Here is a 19,299-nt window from a genome sequence, read left to right as displayed (position 1 = left end):
GAGGGTGCTCACGGGAGACCCAGCTGCCCCATCCACACCCCTCGGCAAGAACAAGCCAGGGCAGGAAGGACCTGGGGGCCACCAAGGGAGGGGGTCCTCATAATCCCGCCCCCCGGCGCAGGCCTGCCCTCCTCCGCCCCACGAGATACCAGCTCGAGACAGAGTAGCTCCCTCTCGGCCACCTCCCTGCAGGCTTAACTCCGGGCAGCAAAGCCAGCAGGTCGGCCTCCTCAGCCTTCTGTACTGGGCTGGGGTGTCCGGTGGGGCGGCCAGGAAGCAGGGCCTCACTCTAGCTGGGGGCTCACCTGAGCACCGTCCTCCTTTTATTAACAGGGCAAGAGACACACGCTGCATAGCAGGGCCACTTGGGGCAGAGAGAAGCCCAGGCAGGGGTCCAAGCTAGGCCAACGGGGTGAAGAGAGCTGGGGGCAGAGGGTTCCTGGCCTCCCTCCCCACTGGCCCTCAGCCCTACTTGATGTGACCTTCGGCCAAGTCCTGAGCCCATTTCCTGAACATCTGTGACCTAAAGGGAGTGATGTTACTCAAAATGATTCCTGAACCCCTAATTCAGAATCACCTTGGAAGTTCAATTAAAGCCCAGGTTCCTGGGCCCTGACTAGGACTATTCTTTCTGGGGCCCAAGAAACCATTTTCCAGGTGATCCTGTTTGAGAAGTCACCTACCCGGGTGCAGCCCAGGCCAGGAGCCTTCGATGGTTACAGGGAAGCTGTGGGGCCCGGAGACCCACGCTGAGCCGAGGGGGAGGGGGACCTGCTTGTTCCCTGGAGGCGTGGGGGGCAGCCAGCACCCTCCTCGGCTCTTAGCCATCGATGCTCTGACCACGGGGAACAGGCTTTGTGAAACCCGCCTGGGGAGGCGGCGCCGCTTCCCCCAGACGGGAGTCCCGGGCAGAGCCCTCTTCCCGCGCCCACCAGAGCTCCTGGGCAATCCTCCCCTAGAATCCTCTGGGCAGGGCCAGGTCTCTCCCCTCGCACTGTGGCTCCGAGCACAGAGCCGTCCCGTGGGAAGCAGCCACCTGCCCCGACCAGATCCAGCCCTGCACCATTACGGTCCTTTGGGGCCGCAAGTGGACAGACCCGGTGCTGAGTGGCCCCGCCTATCCCGAGGCCTAGGACCTGGCCCTGTAACCACTGGCAAGATGTATGCCTGGCAGGTAGCAGGGGCACAGTAGGTGTGCAACATAAGGAAGACAGGAAGGGGGGGCGGGGGGAAGAAAGGATAAAGCCAGGAAGTAAAAGCGAAGAGGTGATGCAGCTGAAGGCGTTGCAGAGCCTCCACTTGGCTCCCCAAGGCCTGGGGCTCCAGGACTCTGTCTACACTGCAATCCTGTCTTCCCTCTACTCGAGTAGCCTCAAGCCATTCATGCCCTCCTCACCCTTTTTCTGTAAACCACACACACCGCATCCCTATTCTTCAGGATGCAGGACCGAGGTCTGCACTGAGGATGTGCTCGAAACCGGTGCGTCTCCAGCCTTGCTTCCTGGCCCCGCCAGTCCCTGCAGGGCAGCTGCACCTGGGTCTTCCCCTTTTCCAAATCTACCTCTAGGTCTCGGCATGAGCTGCTCAACTGACTCAGATGGCATTTCACACTGCTACTACGTCTTCCTTCTTGTCCTCAAGGCCTCCTGCAGGCAGCCCCTCTTCTGGGACCCAAGGACACCTCATCCCCAGGCTAGGAGAGGCCCCTCCTGAGCTCCCACAGTAACCGCCCCCCAGGTTCTGTCCCAGTGGTGACCACGGTGTGCTGGGATTGCCCATCGCCTGGCCTGTCCCCTTCACAGGCCAGGGAACTCCTCAAGTCTGCTGTGGATAGACATACAGGGGGTGATGGCACCTGCCGCTCCAAATCCTGGCGCAGTACACAGGGGGGATACGGAGCTGGGCTCAGTAAGACCCACAAAGATTAGAGTTGATGCTGGGCAGACCTGACCTGCTCTAGTGGACTGACCCCTGGCCCAGGTGCCGCTCAGCAGCCCGGAGAACAAACCTCTGTAGGAATAGAACCCAGCAGAGGCAGGGATTCTGGAGGGGATACCCAAAGGCCTCCCCACACCAGATGAGTTGTGGGAATAGCTGTCCCTCTCAGTGGGATAAAGTCACCAGCATGGGGAGGGTGTGACAGCTCTGTTCTAGGCATTCCTGGGAGAGGGTCATGTTCTGGGTCTGGTGACCAGCATTTCTCATGGGGCAGTGGGCTGCAGACCAACAACCCAGGACACACAAGGGTCTCAGGAGGGAGGGGCTTTCCTTTAGCAGGGAAGTGGCTGCCTGGTGGGCATGTGACAAGGGCCCACACGGCCAGGGCTGGCTGGCACAAAGGAGCTGGAGTCTCAGCACCTTCTGGGCTGAGGGCAGGGACTGCTGCCACCTGTGAGCACAGGGTTAGGCACCTGGTAAGGATACACTCACCCTCTGACCCCCAAACACTGGCCAGGCCCCAGGTCCAAAAACAACCCAAACGCTTTAATGCTCAATGGCCTGCCTCCAGGGCCCACAGCCTTGTTACAAATGTTGACTAGGCCACGCCCACCTGCCGGCTGTGGGGTTGTTCGGTGCTCTGCCGGTAGGTAATTCACAGCAGGCAAGGCTGACAGGGCTCGGGCAGTGCCAGGACCCCCACTCCCTATCTTCAGAGACCTCCCAGGCCATCACTCGGCCTGTGCCTTCTAGTCCCCGAGTCCCGCTGCTAGGCTTCCAGCAAACACACGCTTTCTTGGGATGATGCCGCAGTTGGGGAGGCAGCTCAGGGGAGCCAGTGCTGTTAATTCAGGACCAGCCTAGGGACTCCCAGGGGTGAGCAGAAGGCCCAGAACAAGGATGGCTGTGCCCCCTTTAGCACGGGAGGGGAGCTCCAGGCCGGGGATGAGGGGCACGGGTTGCAACCGCGGGCTTTCCTGGGGGATGCCTCTGGGAAGTGTAAGTCACGTACACCGAACAATATCCCACTGTAAGAGAACAAAGTCCTGTGATACAGGAACTTTCTAGAGGAAGGTTCTGCTTGCCTTAGCCTCAAATTCCAGGATGTGGCTGGGGTCTAGGCCCCTGCCCTGGGGAGGGAGCAGAGAATAAACCGTAATGGGTGTGTCAGGCATCACTCCCACAACAGTCCTGTGAGGTAGGCTGGTTGTCCTGTTCTCCAGAGACCTGAGGGCTCAAGGGAGGGAGTGACTGGCCGGATTACACAGCAAGGAACACACGAGCCAGGACTCAAGCCCAAGGCTTTGGGCTCCCAAGCCCGCACGTTTTCTCTAAGGAAGAAATAGGAAGTAGTCCTTTGCCAACAAAGGCCCTCAAGTTAAACGCTCAGGGGCCCTCAACCCCGTCCGCTGGAAGGAGTGGGCAGTAAGAGCTGGAGAACCTCCAAGGGCATGTCCACTTCTGGCCCTGGGCAGCTGGGCTGGCAGAAGGGAGGGGTAGGGAGAGTAATCCCCAGACAGGAGCTGTCCGAACAACTCCAGCGACGGCGCTACAGGTGATGGCTCTGGCTCCCCAGCAGCTGTGGGCGGGGCAAGGGCCGCTCCGGTCCTGAGGCCTTGTGACCCCAAGTGGGCAGGGCCAGGCCATTGAGCCAGGCAGTTTCCAGCAGGCTGCGGAAGCGGGCCCTGAGCGTGGGGCCAGGTGGGCTGGTGCTGCCCACAGGGGCAGGGGAGGCACCACTGGACCCTCCCCCAGCAGCTGCCTCTGTTTTCTCCGGGCCAGGGGTTGGTGGCTTCCTCCCTGGCTTCCTGGCCTTGGGGGCAGGTGACTTCACAGCCAGGGCTAGACTCTCCGGCTCTTCTCTGGCTGTGGTGGGTTCTGAGGAGGCCACAGATCCAGCCTCAGTGTCAAAGTCACCTGGAAAATGAACACACAGTCAGGCTACAGACCCCAACACTGTCTAAGGTTGCCCACGGAAGGCTGGCTCTCCAAAAGCCGGGGGAGGACCCACAGCTCAAGGAGGGTGTGAGGCCAGGGGCACCCAGCCAGAGGCAGGAAGCTGCACCCAGTCACTTGCTCACCAGGCCCCAGGCTCTTGCAAGCCCAGTCGGAGCAGGAAGGGTCTGTGAAGTGCCCGGGCCTGTCCAGCAGGCAGCCCAGGAAAAATGGGTTTGTCCCTCTTTGGGCCACAGACAGCCCACAGGAGAACACGGGGCCAGGAGGCCTGAAGGATGCAGGAAACTCATCCCCTCCTCACCCAGGAAGACAGTGCGCACACTTGCATTTGTTTGGCACCCAGTCAGGGCAACGCCTCCAACTGCTAAGTGCTTGGGGTCAGTCATGCTTGTCTGTCAGACTCCGAGCCCACATCTGTACCTCACTGACTTGAGGTCCTTCTCCCCCGGGGCCTGGAGCCCAGGCCCGGGTGAAAGCCCAGAGCAAGGAAGGCGTGGCGGGGAGGCGGGACAAGGGGCAGTTCCTGTGAAGACACAGCCCCAGCCCGGACAGAGGCTGGGCAGCGGGGGCAGGGAGCAGGGAGGGGAAGACTACAGGGTGGGCCTTGGGCCTTGACACAGGCGTCCTGTGCAGGGGTGATCACGCCAGACACCACCTGGCACCATCACCAAAGCCCTGGCTGAGAAGTGAGATGGCACACACCACGAGACACCACAGCACTTCCTGAGAGCTGGCCAAGCGACCTGAACCCATGCAGATGCTCCAGGGCATCGAGAGAGCACACGGGAGAGCAACCTGGGTAAGGCACCGTTTAGTAGGGACAGCAAACCACAAAACAATGTTCTGGTTCACAGGCACAGGTCGCCAGATGCAGATACCTGGGACTGCCAAAAACTGCACAAAGGGCAACAGTGGGGAGGCGGGTGGGACCCTTGCCAGGTGGGTGGGGGCGCTGTTCACTAAGGGAGAGGAGACGGGGGGTGGGAAGTGGGCTCACAAGCGTGGTTAGGGAGGAGCAAAGAGTCAGAGAAACACCAGGTGCAGAAGTCCAGCACACAGTAGGCTATTTGGGGCTCAGGCTTAGAAGAGGGTTGGCTGGGTGAGATGCAGACACAGGGAAAATGAACTGAGATAGAAAACGGCCTCGTCAAAGCCCCAGAGCCCAAAGAAGAAGGCTGCAAGACAGAGAAGGCCCAGCAGAGGAGGAGGGAGCCCGGGAAGGCGCAGCACGAGGGGAGGCCGAGGAAGGGTTTCCATGGGGATGCACCAGTTGGCGCGTTCAGAGACTTCCAGAAGAGGCTGTGAAGGCTCCCGCTGGTGCTGGTGTGAAGAGGGATGATGGGGGGCTCTAGAAGGCCGGCTCCCTCCCCTGGCAAAGTTCTTGGGCCTTCCCGCCCTTTCCAGAGGCCCAGGAACCCCTCAGCCCCTGGCCGTGACCCCTCACACAGCCCACACACCTGTCACTCGCTCACACAGCTCCGGTGGCTACTGGGGCCGCCCCATGCTCACCCAGCTGGCGGCGCACACAGTCACGCCACTGCAGGCCCAGGAGGTCAGGGTAGATGTCAGGCAACTGGCGCAGCGCCAGCAACTTCAGCATGCGGGATGTGCAGCCATGCAGGGCTCGTTCCCGCAGCGCCCGCTCCTCCGACAGTGTGGTGGGCCGCAGCTCCACGCGATGCTCCTGAAGCACATGGTCCACGGAAGCGGGCGGCAACCTTGGGAAGAGCCGCTCCTTCACCAGGTGGATGGGCACGAAAATGGCCCCGGCCCGCACCACGTGGGGGAAGGGGCACTGCTGTGTGCACACGAAGCTTTGCAGCTGGGACAGCAGCCTGCCCAGCAGCCCCTGCACTCCCTGGCAGTCCTGCCACGCCGCCCGGCCCCAAGGCCCAGCCGTCTCAAGCCACTCACGCAGCTTCTCAGGCGGGGAGTGGGCCACTGAGCCCGAGATGGCATCACACAGAGACGCGTGCAGTCCTGCAAAGTGTTGCTCTGGGGAATCTGCTACGGTCGGGGTAGACGCTGGAGCAGGGCCTGCCCCTGGAGCTGGAGCCCGGGCTGGAGCTGGCGATGGGGCCGGGGGGGGGCCTGGGGTGGGAGAGGCCACAGCCGCAGCTGGAGGGCTGGGCAGTGCCAGGTTGAAGCAGGCCATGGGCAAGGGCTGGGTGACAATCTGTAGTCCAAGGGGCACAGATGGGGGGGCGGGTGCAGGCTGGGTAGAGGCAGGGGCTGAGGTGGGCACGGATGGGACCACAGCTGCAGGCAGTGCTGCTGGCCGGAGCATCTTGAATTTTCGGAACATGAAGGCCACGGAGCTGTGGAAGTTGGTCCTTGGGGTGGCCTCTGTGGTCACTGGCTCCCCAGGCAGCCCTGGTGCCTCTATTACTGCCTTTTTTGGGTCTGGCAGATCTGGGACTGTGCCCCCCATGCCTGGCACATCCGTGGCTGCAGTGGGTCTGGCAGGCACCACAGGACTAGGGACCTTGACAGGGGAAGCCTCTGCCACAGACTTCTTCACACTCAAGTCCAGGGCCACCTCCTCCCTAAGTGAGCAGTGTGCCCTTGAGGGGGCTTCCTGGCCAGGCAGGGTGCCCCTGCAGTCTTTGTCCTGGCTCTCTTTGGGGGCTGGAGCTGGGTCAGGCTCAGCCGTGGCCTCGGGCGCCTGAGCATCCAGATAGTCACGGTAGGGGGCCAGACTGAAGACATTGTCAATAATAGGCATTGGTGGTGAGCTGGGTGGCAGAGCGCCCTGGTTCTGAGGAAGAGACTGGCGTTCCTGGGCGCAGGGTGGGAGTGCTGGTGGGGTGCAGGGAACTGGACTGTCTCCAATTACAATGGGCGCCCCAGGGTGCTCACCCAGCTGGGGCTGGAGCTGCTCTTTCCTGCATCTGGGCAGCCACATCTTCTCGGCTTCCTGCACTGGCTTCTCTGCTGGCCTCACAGGCTCTGGGCATGGCTGGTTGGCAGGCAGAGGCTGGCATGCCTGCTGGAAGGCACTGGGCTGCGGCACATCCTGCATGCTGTTCTGGGAAGATGGCGCCCCTCCGAGCCCTGGGGATGCTCCACAGAGAGAAAGGTCATCCCGGGCGTAAGGGAAGCCCAGTGTCTGGGGGGCAAAGTCCAGTGGGCACTGTGGAGTGAGAGGGGGATCCAGCTGGAGGCCCGGCGAGGGTGCTGGGAGGGGGGCAGTTGGGTAGGAGTAAGTGTCCAGCCCCACTGGGGGCATATAGGGCGTCTGGGCTGCCTGCTGCCTCAGGTAGGGGCTGCTCAGCCCGCCGGCTGGGTACCCAGCCCCCTTGGGTGCTCCCAGAGGCTGCAGGGGAAGCACTGAGCTGTAGGGGCTCGGCTTCTCCGGGTGGCGACAGGCTGGAGGGCAAGGCAGTGGGTAGTGGGCGGGCACTGCATCCTGGCAGGCTGGTCCCAGGGGTTGGGCCAGGTGGGTCCAAGGACTGGGGGGTCCTTCAGACAATGCCTGCTTGGGGTCCCCAGAGTAAGGACCTGCATACTTGGAAGCCAGGAAGCCTGTGCTGTGGATGGTCCGATACTTCTCCAGGAATGCCTGGCACGGGGAGAAGCCCACTGAGGGGTCTTTGCCAGATCCCCCAGCCGGCACCCCACGCAAGAAGGTGCCATCCAGCGACTGGCCCTTGCCAGGAGCTGGGGTCAGAGAACAAGGTGGGTCAGCTGGTGGTAACAGGGGCCCAGGCACCAGCGCCCAATCAACATCCAGTGGCCTCTTTGCCGCCCCTTCCCCCAGGCAAGTTGAGAGCCCATAACACAGAGGGTTACGGTAGACAGGTTTGGGCGCTGCAAGTGGCGGGCCTGGGTAGGAATGGGCCTGGGGACTGAAGGGCAGGAGGTCAACAGGGCCGGAGTCTTGCACCTTCTCAGAGCTTTCTGCTGCTGGGCGGTACAGTAAGCAGCTGGGCAGCAGGTTGTCTGCCCGAAGTGGGGGTGCAGCCATGGTGGAAGGATACACGGGGGGGTACGGAGCCCAGGATGTCACTCGCTCAGACCCTGCCTTGGGAGCACCCCCCATGGGGCAGGAGAAGTAGGCACCCTTGTAGCTGCAGGGGTCCTGGTTACCAGCAGAGGGGGGCAGGCTGTGTCCGGGCCCAGAGTCAGCCTCTAGGCGAGGCAGCTTGCCATACATCACAGGCCCCAGGGTCCCCAGTGGCCGCTTCTCTGCCATCACTGTGAAGGCTTCAAGCCTCCAGGGCCCCAGCTATTCAACCGCTGACCTAGGAGAGAGGGGGGAAGGCAGGGGCCATCAGAGAACAGGCGTAAGGCAAACAATAGAGGGCTCTGCCCTCGCTGGCTCACTGCCACACCCGGGAACTTGGCACTCGGTGGATGCTCCACAATGACTATGAATGGATGAAAGCATGAGCCACATAATGCAGAAGTCCCAGCTTTATATTTCAAGCAGCACAACCCTTTGTTTATTAAATTCTTGTGCAGCAGCCCTACCCCCACCCCCCCACCCCCACTCCAGGAGCACCTTCTGTTTCGCTTTCTTCCACCTGACTCCCAAGACCCCTTCCTAGGGATTTCAAATTTTGCAGGGCACAGCCTAAGGATCAATTCACTTGGCTGCTTACCCCCTCCCCATATACAGAGAAGAGGGCCCACGCATCTCAAAGTCACTGATAGAAGAGACCGAGAGGGAGTCTTCCTACCTCTCACAATAAGCTCTTATTCCAAGATGCCCAGTACAGCTAAGACGTGGAATTGCACAGTCTACAAATTCAGTTTCTGTGACGCTCTTTAGCTCTCACTCCCTGACCTACCAGACTTATCAAAAATGGCAGAGCTGGGCCTGGAACCCAGGTCTGTACGTCAAAAGCGACACAGATTCTGGGCTCGGTTCCAGAGGGTGGTCCCCGGGGAAAGGTCACAGAGGGCATTGCTTGGTACCACCCCACGCCTCTCACCAGAGCCCTGCCTCCAGCAGGAGAGAACCAGCTGCCCGGCAGGTGGTGCTGTGGTGCCAGCACGAAGGTCCCAAAAGTGTGCAGGAAGAGACTGTGTCCACCCCAGCACCCCAGTAGCTGGTTATGCCAAGGCATGTGGGGGGCAGTACGGAACCAGGGACAAGCAGGTAGGGAGGTGGAAGGACGTGGCTGTCCAGGCAGGGCCCAGGGGCCGCAGCATAAGAGCTGGCAACCACACCCTTCGTCCTGATGTAAAAGCTGACTGCCAAAGAAAGACTAAGGGCCTGAAGAAAGGCCAAGCAAGGATGGCGACCCAGGCCCAGAGGCTGCAGGCCCCCAGTGACCCCTCAGGGGGCACCTGAGGCTGATCTGCTAGGGCCACGCTGACCTACTTATACCTCCTCGAGAGCCCCTGTGCCCTGAAACTCTCAGGTGGCTTAAAAGGATGAATCAGCACAGTCTTGCTATGATTAGGCGATGGGCCAGATGTCACAGGTTTCATCACCACCGAGCCAAAATCAGCCCCCTCTCCTCCCTTCTGGCTGGTAGCCAGTGGCAGCCACAGGCTCAGAGTTAGACCAGCACATTTTGGGGACAAGAAAAGCCAAGGCAGTATGGGGGCCAATATCCACTCCCACCCCAGTCTAACTGCACCAAGGAAACCAGGTAAGACTCTCAGATAGGTTAGCTCATCTCCTGGCCAGAATCTGACACCTCAGGCCAAACTAGAGACTGGGGTGCTCCGCAGAGGAAGAGGCCTCAGGGCAACAGTCCCGAAAGCAATGCCCTAAGAGAGGGAACTGCATCCCCGGAGGAAAGCCCCTATCCTGCTGCACAGCAACCTTGCAAGAAGAGGTTGTATCGTTTTGGGGGTGCTGAGCACCCAGGCATCTCTGGATTAATTAAGTACTGGCCCTGGTCCCGGCTCCCTGGCATGCTCCCTAGGGTCTGCTCCACCCCCACCCCCAGCCGCAGGAGTCCTTCTCTCCTGGGCTCTGCCCATTGTGTGCCCTTTGCCCTGGAGACTTTCTGAAACACCCCCACCCCGGGGAGCCAGCCAATAGAGGTGAAGCCACCTGGGTCCCTCAGGATCTTTGGGGGAGAGATGGGGGCTCCGGGGATCCAAAAGAGGTATGAAGGGTATGGGGGGGGCGTTACTTCCCGCCAGTAGATGGCCAGCACACTCCCTCAAGCACCCCTGCCCATTCAAGACGGTAGCCAATAAGCAGGTGCCTCCTTCCCTGACACACACACACACACACACTGAAGAGGCAAGCAATCGCTTGGAGAAAGGGGACCCCAGGGTGCAGGGTCACATCACCGAGCTGTTTGCTGGCTGAGGTTGGAGTGGGCTGGGGGCACCCACCTCAGCCAGGGCCCAGGAGAAGGGCGCACCCCCGCGCGGGGCCATCCCAGTCTAAGTAGCAGGGGAAGCAAACAGCTCCGAGGCCCAATTCTCTCTTCCCCTTCCTGGGAGATCTGATGAGCGATGGGAAAGACCAAGGAGAAGGCAACGATCCCGCCCAGCTGTGACCAGCGTCTGGACCCTCAGAGGGCGGGGTCCCGGCCCCCTCCGAGCCTCCTCACACCTCTCGGCAGAGGCTCAGGGCCAGGCTTCTACAACCGAACCCGGGGCAGCTCAGGTCCCGTGGAGGGGGAACGGCCGTGGGGGCGGCCTCCGCCCCCTTCACACTACCTGCCCTGCCAGCGACTCGGGGGCCCGGGGCCCTCAGCTGACTTTGGGGCTTCCGGGTGTCCTCATGTCCTGCCTGGCGGCGCTGAAACGCACGTGCACCCCAGCAGGCCGATACACAGGCCGCCGCCACGCACGCAGACCCGTGCCTGCAAGTACGTGCACGGCCCTTATCTGCACACATTCCCCTCCAGCAACGCCTCTCCCCTTGCTGGGGCCCCGGCACACGTGTGCCCCGTGCCCCGGGGACGGAGACCCAAAGACGGGCTCGGCCGCGGAGTCTGGGCAGCCACCGCCTCGGGGCGATCCCCAGCCTGGGCTGCGGCCAGAGGGTGAGTCAAGCCCTCGCGAGGAAACCGCAGGGCAGTCCCGTCCCAGCAGGGCGCGTCCAGGGCCGCGAGACGCCTCGGCACCCGCCGCCCCCCTGGCCCAGCCCCCCGCCTCCCCCTCGTCTCCGCCCGGGCCGTCCACGTGAGCCGGCCCCGCGGGAGGCCCGGAGGGCCGGGCCTGGGCTCCTTCTCACCAGCCCCACGCCGGATCGGGCGCCGGGGCCCCGCCGCGGCTCCGGGAGCCTCGAAGTCCGGGCAAAGTCGGAGCAGCTGCCCCGGCAGCCCGCCCGCCGAGGACCCTCGGCAGCCAGAAGCCGCCCCGCCTGGCCCAGGCCCTGTGCGCCCCATCCCCGGGCCGGCCTGTAGGGGCGCCCCGGGGCAGCGCCACCCGCAAACTCGGCCCAAGTTTCCGCGCCCGCCAAGTGGGCGACCTTCTACCTGCAGGGCGTCAGGCTTCCCGCTGCTGCTGCCCGGGGCCGCGGCCGCATCCTCCAGCGCCGCCGGGACTGCAGGTCCTTGCTGGGCCGGGCGCCACGCGGGGAGTCGCGGGGAGCCCCGAGCCCCGAGCCACCCTCGGAGCTGCTGTTCGCGCCGCCGCCGGGCGCCGTCTGCGGTCCCGGGCGGGGCCGGGCCGGGGGCGGGGCGGGGGCGGGGCGGCCCGCGCGGTGAGGGGCAGAGCCCAGCCGCGCCTCCGGGAGCCTGCGCTCCCCTGGGCCCGAGGGTGCGGAGGGCCCGCCTGGGCCCGCCTTCCCGGAAGCCGGCCGCGGGCGCCGGGCGCTGTCCGTACCCACCGCTCTCCGTACCTTCACTCAGTCCCTCTGTTGAATCATTCAGTCATTGCCGCTTTGTAGCTGTGTGACGCTGTGCATGCCGCTTGACCTCGTTGAGTTTCGGTTTCCCTATTTTAGTAAAATAGTGGTGGTGTAAGGATCGGAGGAGGTTGTATTCAAATACCCGACACACAGTAGGTCCTCAGGCCCCCTTGGCCAGCACTAGTTGCCTCAGAGGGCTGGAGAAGGGCTCCTTAGTCTGTCCACTCTTCTCGATGCAGTGGGGGCAAATGTGTCTCAGCCCCTGCGAGGGCACCGCACCCGAGGTGTTGTGGCAGGGGTGATTTCCCCATCTCTGGATTGAGCCAGGAGTGAGGGTGCTAGGGGGTTTCCCAAGCGGCCTCAGTGGGTACCTCTGAACCTTTTTGGCAAATCTCCCTCAGTAAGACGGGCTTAAGCCAGTGAAGCCTGGGAGGTGGGCTGGGGTGGAGCATCCCAGCCAGGCATGTCATGGTTCCCAGAGGGGCTGGAGGGGTGGAAGGGGGCTCTCGGCATCTGCTCTGACTCTGGGCCATCTGAGCGAATGAGAGGCCCCCCTGTGGTGCTGTCTTCTCTACAGAAACCTGGTCCCTCACAGTCCCTAGGCTTCCCGAAGGCTGGCCACAATGTGTGCTGTGGAGGAGAGGAACAGGTGGTCATGCCAAAGGTCAGAGCAAGTTCATGGGGCAAAATCCACCCAGGCCACCCACTCACATCCCAAAGGTCTGCCCGAGTCAGAGGGCAGAGCAGGCCTGAGGCCACAGGTTCCGCAAGTCAGGGAGCAGCTGGAGCAGCTGACCTGAGGAGGAGGGGCTGGACGTCACAGGAGGAGTAGGAAGAGGAGGCAGAGGTTATCCAGGGCGTGGGGAGAGGGTATCAGTTGAAAGCTGGAAGGTTCTTAGAAATAGTCAAGAGAATCAGAGAGGCTGGGGCATTTCCCAAGATCACACAGCAGGCTGGGGTTAGACACTCAGATCTCCTGGCTCTCAGCCTGCAGATCTTCGTGCTGCCACAGGTTGATGTCAGGAAGTGCATCTGTGTGCTGACAATTAGGATCCATGGCCAGACCTCAGGTCATAGGCCGTTCTTCCCCACTCTTGGTCCTCAACGATTCTGCTCTCCCCTCCCCCTCCGCCAGCACAGCACCCATTCCCCACCTCGGCCCTGCTGCTGGGGTGTGGGAGGAGTTCCCCACTTTCAGGGCCTCTAGGACCCTCAGGTTGTAGGTTTAGGTGCTCGATGTTCTCTCCAATCTCTGAGCCAGAGTGGGGCCCACCCAGACCAGGTCAAGCCTAGTGAGACCCTAGAGGCCAGTTAGGATTCTGCAGCCCCATTGAACCGTCTTAATTTAGGGGCACTTCACAAAGATAGCAGCCCCCTTAATCAGTGTTTTGTCCATTTCTTTTTGGCATCCTTAAAAACCTTGGATTATAAAAGAAAGGACACAGGGTCGGGGGCTTGGGAGCCACTTTGTGACCTTCTGACCCTCAATTTCCTCATCTGCAAAATGGGAACTATGACGCCTGCCTCACAGACCAAGATGAGTGTCGGACAAAACCAGTGTGGGAAACTGCCTGTAAACTACAAAAAGCTCTGTGGAGTGTCAGCTGACTGTGCCCCAGACTTTGCCCTCTTTTTCTCTACCCCAAGGGTCACGTTCAGAGCCTGCGGAGAGAGGCGGCTATCGAGCCTTTGTTGGAGGAGGAAAGGTGGTCAATACAGGTGACTGCCCTGCGAGCCCCAAGTGTTTATTAGGCTGCGGTCTTGGAGAGGAGAAATGGTATTGCGTCTGGCAGAAACAGGGAACAGAAGCAGAGGAGGGTCCTGTCTGTCCTTATGTGGGCTTCCCGGGTGGAGCTAACACAGAAAAGTAGCATAGAAAAGCCTAGAAGGGAAGTCCCACACTCACGCCCCCCACCCCACCAGCACACCAGGATCACACAAGCTCTGCAGGCACCTGCTTCTCCTCCGCCCTAGCCTAGACATTGATGGCTCCTCCCGGCTCCCTGGGAAGGGAAGGTAAAAGGCCAGCTCCCTGAATCTCAGCTCATTATGTTTATTAATAATACCATCGCCACAGATCTCCTTCCCTCCCCTGGGGAGCTCCTTCTTACCCCAGAGGAGGGAGACATGGTGCCGGCAGCCACCCTACTGGCTGAGTAACAGAGAAGTGTGGCGCCTCTCCCCAAGACACGCAGTAATGCTCTCTCCAGGCCCTTCACACCTCCTCCTGGGGGAGGCAAGGGCCCCGGGCCGCATTACAGGTCCTCTCTGCCCTCTCTGCTTCCTCCTCACTCCTCTCTACCCCTTCCTTCATCCACACTCCCGGCCAGCAGAGGAATATCTCAGTGTTGGTTAGTGGGCAAGGCAAGGAGCACTTACTGGGGCACGGCCCTGTGCCAGTCACTTGTTAGACATTACCTCATTTAATTCTTACAACCACCATGTCAGGCAGAAGTTTGAAAAACAAGCAAACTGAGATTTGACCTACTTCACTGTGTGACCGTAGGTAAACTTAACTTCTCAGTTTGCTCATCTGTCAAGTGGGCACAATTAGAACATGCCACGGGGCTTGTGCAGGGCCAGCCAGTTCACTCCTTGCTTTATAGGAAGCCCCCAACCAGTGGTAGCTCTAGAGGAGGAGCAGGGGAGCAGCTTGCTGACATAGCTAAGAAATAGAGGAGCTGGGACTGCCCTGCTCAGGACTGTGTGACCCCCAAACCCTTCTGAGAGAAAGTCCAGGCACAGCTGGTGTTCAGGAACCCTCTGGCACCCAAGCACACAGCGCCTGAGGGCTGAGCTGTGCCCGTGGCCTTCAGCCTAGTCTCAGAACATCTTCTGGGGGCTGGGAGGGGGAGGCTCATGGGGTCTGATGGGAGTGAGATGAGCCACGTTCCAAGGGTGTGTAGGCAAATCAGAACTTCCTTCTGCAGGAAGGCTAAGGAGGCAGTAGCCCGCTGCTCTGACATGGTGTAAAGGGAGCGGGGAGCCCCCCCAAACTCTGGGAGATCCCTGTCCCACCTCCAGAGGAAATCAGAATCTCTCATAGGTGGATCCCAAAGACTAAGAAAAAGAATGAGCTTCCAGTGGGTCACTCTGCAGGACCGTGCCTGCCAGCTTACTGTCTAGAAAAACCGACACACAATAATTTGGGGACCTTATTGTAGGGCAGGGGGAGCTCACTGATTAATTAACAGCCAGGTTGGATTAACCATCCTTCCCCTCCTTCAATCTACCGAATATTGAGGGCCCCCAGGCTTTATGCTGGCAGTCAGCAGGGACCAAGGTGCCATCGCTCAGGGCCGTGAGAGACACGTGTAAAACAGACCGTAGGTCTCCAGCGCCACGTGTGCTGTGTGGGTGTGCAGCTGCCATGGCCCAGGGGAGGCCTGAGGAATAGGGCGTTGGACCTTGAATTGGGGGCGGGTCCCCCATTCTGGCTGTACAGAGCCCAGTCACTGGGGTGTCTGGCTTGGGGCTGGAAGCAATAGGAAACGTTCCCTACCCCCGTGGAGATCTTTCTAGTGCCTACATTTGACCCTGTCACCTCCGAGCTTGAGCTTCCAACGGCCCCCCTCGGGATACAGTCCCCTGCTCTGGCTTCTGCCCGCTTCCCGACTGGCGCTTGCCGCTCCCAGGGCCAGCCCGAGCTGCTTGCTGGGTCACGGTGCTGCGCGCTCTCCTTCGGCCTTAGCTGCTTGTCCAGCTCTTTCCTTGTCCAGCCAGCCTTCAAGACTCAGGCCTCTCCCCCAGGAAGCCTTCCAGAGCTCCAGGCAAGTCTGATCATTTCTTCTGAGGCCGCATAGCATTCTGAACTCATCTCTGTGCCAGCCCAGCATCCTGGGCTTGAACTGCCTGGTTACGAGCCCGGCTCCTCTACGAGGCTGGGTAGGGACCTCCCCCAGGGCATGGCCTGGGTCTTCCGGAGCGCTGGGACTCTAGTGCCCAGCACAGGGCTGAGCCAGGCCGTGGTTATGGAGGACGGATTAATGGCAGAGGAGAGCTCTGCACATCTGAAAGAGAAGAAAGGCGGAAAACCCCCCTGGGTCCAGAGATGAGAGCCTGAAAGGAGCCCCTGCGGCCACAGCTCCCCTGAAGCCCCGGCCCTCCCCCTCTCAGCCTCTTGGACCCGTGACACCAAACTTCAGACCAGCAAGAGCCTCCTGTCAGGCCCCCTTCGACATGGGGACACCGAGGCCCAGGAAGGGGCAGCCACATGCCCAGAGTCTGGGGCAGACAGGCCTGGACCCTGGGCCTCCTGAAGGCTGGTCCAGTCTGTACACTGCGTCCGCCTCTCCAGCCCACCCGGCACCCTCGGGTGGGAAGACGCCCGACTGGCTCCACCTGCCCGCCTCAGGGCGAGGCTGCGAGGAGGAGGAGGGGCGGAGGCTGGTGCATTTCTCGCGCAGTGTTGCGAGAGGCTGCTCCCCCTGCCCCACGCCTGGGCTTCTGCCAGCTTCCCTGGTCACCTCCTTCCTCCCCCGCTCCAGGGCCTCCCTCTGGGGACCCCTCCCCCGGCCTCTGTGCCCTGGCAGAGCTGTTTCCAGGGTGGATGTTTGGGCCTGGGCGGGCTATACCCACAACCCTGCCTCTGGCCCAGTGCCCCCCTCGTTGCCGTCGGGCTTTGGCCTCCATTGGGAATTACCTTTCCCCAGCTCCTCAGTTCAAAGGTCTTGGGGGGCTGCCAACCCTGCTTCTCCTGGTTCTGCCGGGGCCTCTTCCCTCCGCCAGAGCACCCTCCCCTCCTACCGTGGGCAGGCTGGGAGGACTGTCCATCGGAGCCTTCCTAAGGCCAGTGGGGCCTGGGCCAGGTGGCTGACGCTGCCCTCTCATTAGTGGCCCGCTGGGGTTTCCGTCACTTAGGGCAGGTTACCAGGCAACCACGTCCGAGGGCTCAGCTCTGGCTTGGGGCTGGTACAGCCACTGCTGCTGAGGAGAAGACGCACAGCCAGGCCGGGTCCGGAGGCCTCATGGTCCCAGGAGGGGCGGAGGCGGTGCCTCAGCTCTCCAACCTCAGAAACTCCTTATCATTATCTCAACTTCAGCACACAGCCCTGCCCCGGGAAAGGGGTCTCCAGGGTCCTCCACACAAATGCCCACATTCAAAGCCCTCAGGTTTCCGACTGGTTGAAGGGAGGCTGAGTAGGAGCAGAGAAAAGCAATTTGCCCTCTTTGGGGGTTATGAGTGTGGCCCTGTCGGCCTTACTGACCACCGTCCCGTAGCCTGAAGTAGGGTACACGGGAGTCAGGTTTCCCAGGGTACAGGGCATAGGTGTTGTCTAAATCCTGCTCTGCTTCCCAGTGGTTGTGTGACCTTGGACGTGTTGATTGCCAGTCTGCACCTCGACCGCCTCATCGACAGACTGGGATGATAACGCCTGTCTCATAAGGCAGTGCACAGTTGGCAAAATGCTCGGTGCGGCGATTGGCACACAGCTTCCTGTCCACACCTGCTCGTTGCCTTCCCCCAAGCCCTGTGTTCTCAGCCCCAAGCTTCCCCCATTGCAAGGGGCGAGCATTACAGATGCTGACAGACCACGTGGGCCACCCAGCATTGCCACGTGCTCCAGGACCGTGCCATCTTCATATCCAAGAAGAGCCTGTGCCTCATCCCTGCTAACTTGTCTTTTTAATGTAACACTCATATAGCCTTTACTATGTATCCGGCACTATTGTAAATGTTTTACAAATATTAACATGTGGAAGTTATTTAAGCCATTTAATGGATTAAGTCACTTAATCCATTGACTTTATTAATCCATTTAATGGATTAAATGAAATAATGCCAAGGCAGACTCAGGGAGCTGTGGAGGGCCTGGGGCCCCCGGCAGGCCTCCTTCCCCTGCGGGGAGGGAGGGGAGGCCTCAGGCTGTGCCACTTTGCTGGTCAGTACAGTCCTGCCTCCTCCGAGAAAGCCGGGCTGAGCCGGTGCAGCAGCGGGCAGCTCGGGCTAATTAAAACTTGGGTTCAGGGGGGCCCCCCTGGGGCAGGGATTGCCTCAGTCACCTCCCTTGGGGAGGGTCCCTAATTGGACTCCTGGGCTCTAGTAATGATGCAAGCTTACCAGGCGGAGGATAACAGGGAGGCAGGGAGGGCAAAGGGGGAAGGAAACAGGTCGGCAAAAAAATAATAACAACCCCGCTCCCATTGTGAGGGTAGTGACTTGGGAGTCTCCCTCACTTAGCTGCTCTGTAACTTCAGATGAGTTGCTTGGTCTCTCTGAGCCTTTGTTTCCTCATTGAAAAGTGGAGATAATAAAAACTTCAGCCCTGGAGGGTTGCTGTGAGATGTGCACAGAAAGTACCCAGCACAATGCCTGGCTCAGAAGTGGAGACTTACAAAATTGGAGTGATTATTATCATGTTATTAAACCAGAATCACAACCAAAGGCCTTTCATAACCATCATCTAATTTACTTCTGAAAGTTTCCTGGGAGGGAGGGGAGGGGGGACAAGCATCCGTTGTTGGCAGTGTGCAGCCTCCCGGCTCCCCCTTCCAGTTACCTGGGCCTGGGTGCCACCTGGTGAGGGGTGGGCAGGAGCAGGAGCAGGGGCTGTGCGCGCCCCGGGAGGCCCAGCAGAAGGTCACAGAGCAGTCTGGGATGCAGACGGAACCAGAGCCTGCCGAGTGCAGAGCGCCTGACCAGGCAGAAAGGAGCAGAGAAGCTCCGCTTGCTGGGACTCAGCCTAAATAAAGGCCTGGAGTCCAGGGAGCCAGCTGGGCTAGAGTTGGCATGGGCTGAAGCACCCAGAGGGACAGCCACATGCTGCCCTGCTGAAGCCAGAGGTCTGGCCCTAGCGGATCAAAGTCCCCCCTAGTTCCAGAGTTCTAAGAGTTACTGAGCCAGAAAGGTGGGCTGTGAACAGTGAAATCTGGGGGGTGGAAGGGGGTGCTACCTGTTTCCTTTCTAGTTGCAGCAAAATGGCCTCACTAACTCCCCTGCCCTCCGTCTGGGGGTCAATCTCATCACCTATCAATGAGGCCTCTATCGTCACAGGGCACAAGTCCATCTCGCTAGCCCTCCGGTGCCCTCAGGAGGCCACACAGGCCAGCCCTCAGAAGGAGGGAGCCCAGGCCAAGGTCCAGAAAGAGGTGGGGCTGGAAGGGTGAGCCCCAGACCCCTCCAAGATGATCCAGCTCCGTGACTTCTCCTCTGTTCCCACAGCGGTGTCCCACAGCGCCCACCCCGTGTCTGCTTGGCTGCAGCAGGCCTGGAGGCCCCAGGACAGGGTGCTGGGCCTGCCTCCTCCACACGCACTCCCTCAGAGCAAGCAGTCTGCAACCCCACCACCCCCCGCCGATCCCCAGGCACAGGGAACTCTCCCAACAAGCATGGCCTCAGAACACAGGTCCTGGGGAGAAGGCCAGGGCCAGACTGAAGTGTGGAGGAGCCCAGGATGCATTTTAAGGCAGCTGGTCAGTGTGCTAGGCAATCAACGATTTCTGAACAAACACAGCCTGCTCTGGGCCTGGGCCTTGGCCTGCCTCCTTACCCTCTGCCGACAGCCCCCTCCCCCTTTCGCAGTGCCCATCTCCTGTCAACCAGGCCATCTGTAGCTCCCTCAGCTCCAATTAGCCTAGTAATTAGCACCTCACCAGGCTTGTCTGCCCTTGAGCAGCTCCCCCAGGAAGGGGTT

General features: G+C 60.9%; 1 protein-coding gene across 4 annotated transcripts; it reads right to left on the bottom strand.

Annotated features, from left to right (window-relative positions):
* Positions 1-310: 310 nt before the first annotated feature.
* On the bottom strand, positions 311-11,483 carry C11H15orf39 (chromosome 11 C15orf39 homolog). 4 transcript variants are annotated; one of them, XM_036907663.2, is made up of 4 exons: positions 11,292-11,479; positions 7,984-8,138; positions 5,404-7,554; positions 311-3,855 (listed from the first exon to the last, which is right to left on the bottom strand). In XM_036907663.2, the coding sequence occupies exons 2-4, from the start codon at positions 8,087-8,089 to the stop codon at positions 3,488-3,490; spliced, it is 2,625 nt and encodes an 874-aa protein (XP_036763558.2). In that variant the 5' UTR covers positions 8,090-8,138; positions 11,292-11,479; the 3' UTR covers positions 311-3,487. The 4 variants fall into 4 exon arrangements, with proteins under 4 accessions (XP_036763558.2, XP_036763554.2, XP_036763555.2 ...); XM_036907659.2 differs by having other exon boundaries at positions 5,404-8,138; XM_036907660.2 differs by lacking the exon at positions 11,292-11,479 and adding an exon at positions 11,048-11,244 and having other exon boundaries at positions 5,404-8,138.
* Positions 11,484-19,299: the final 7,816 nt, after the last annotated feature.

Source organism: Manis pentadactyla, chromosome 11 (assembly GCF_030020395.1).
Source record: "Manis pentadactyla isolate mManPen7 chromosome 11, mManPen7.hap1, whole genome shotgun sequence".
NCBI lineage: Eukaryota > Metazoa > Chordata > Mammalia > Pholidota > Manidae > Manis > Manis pentadactyla.
This window is presented reverse-complemented; position numbering and strand designations above follow the sequence as displayed.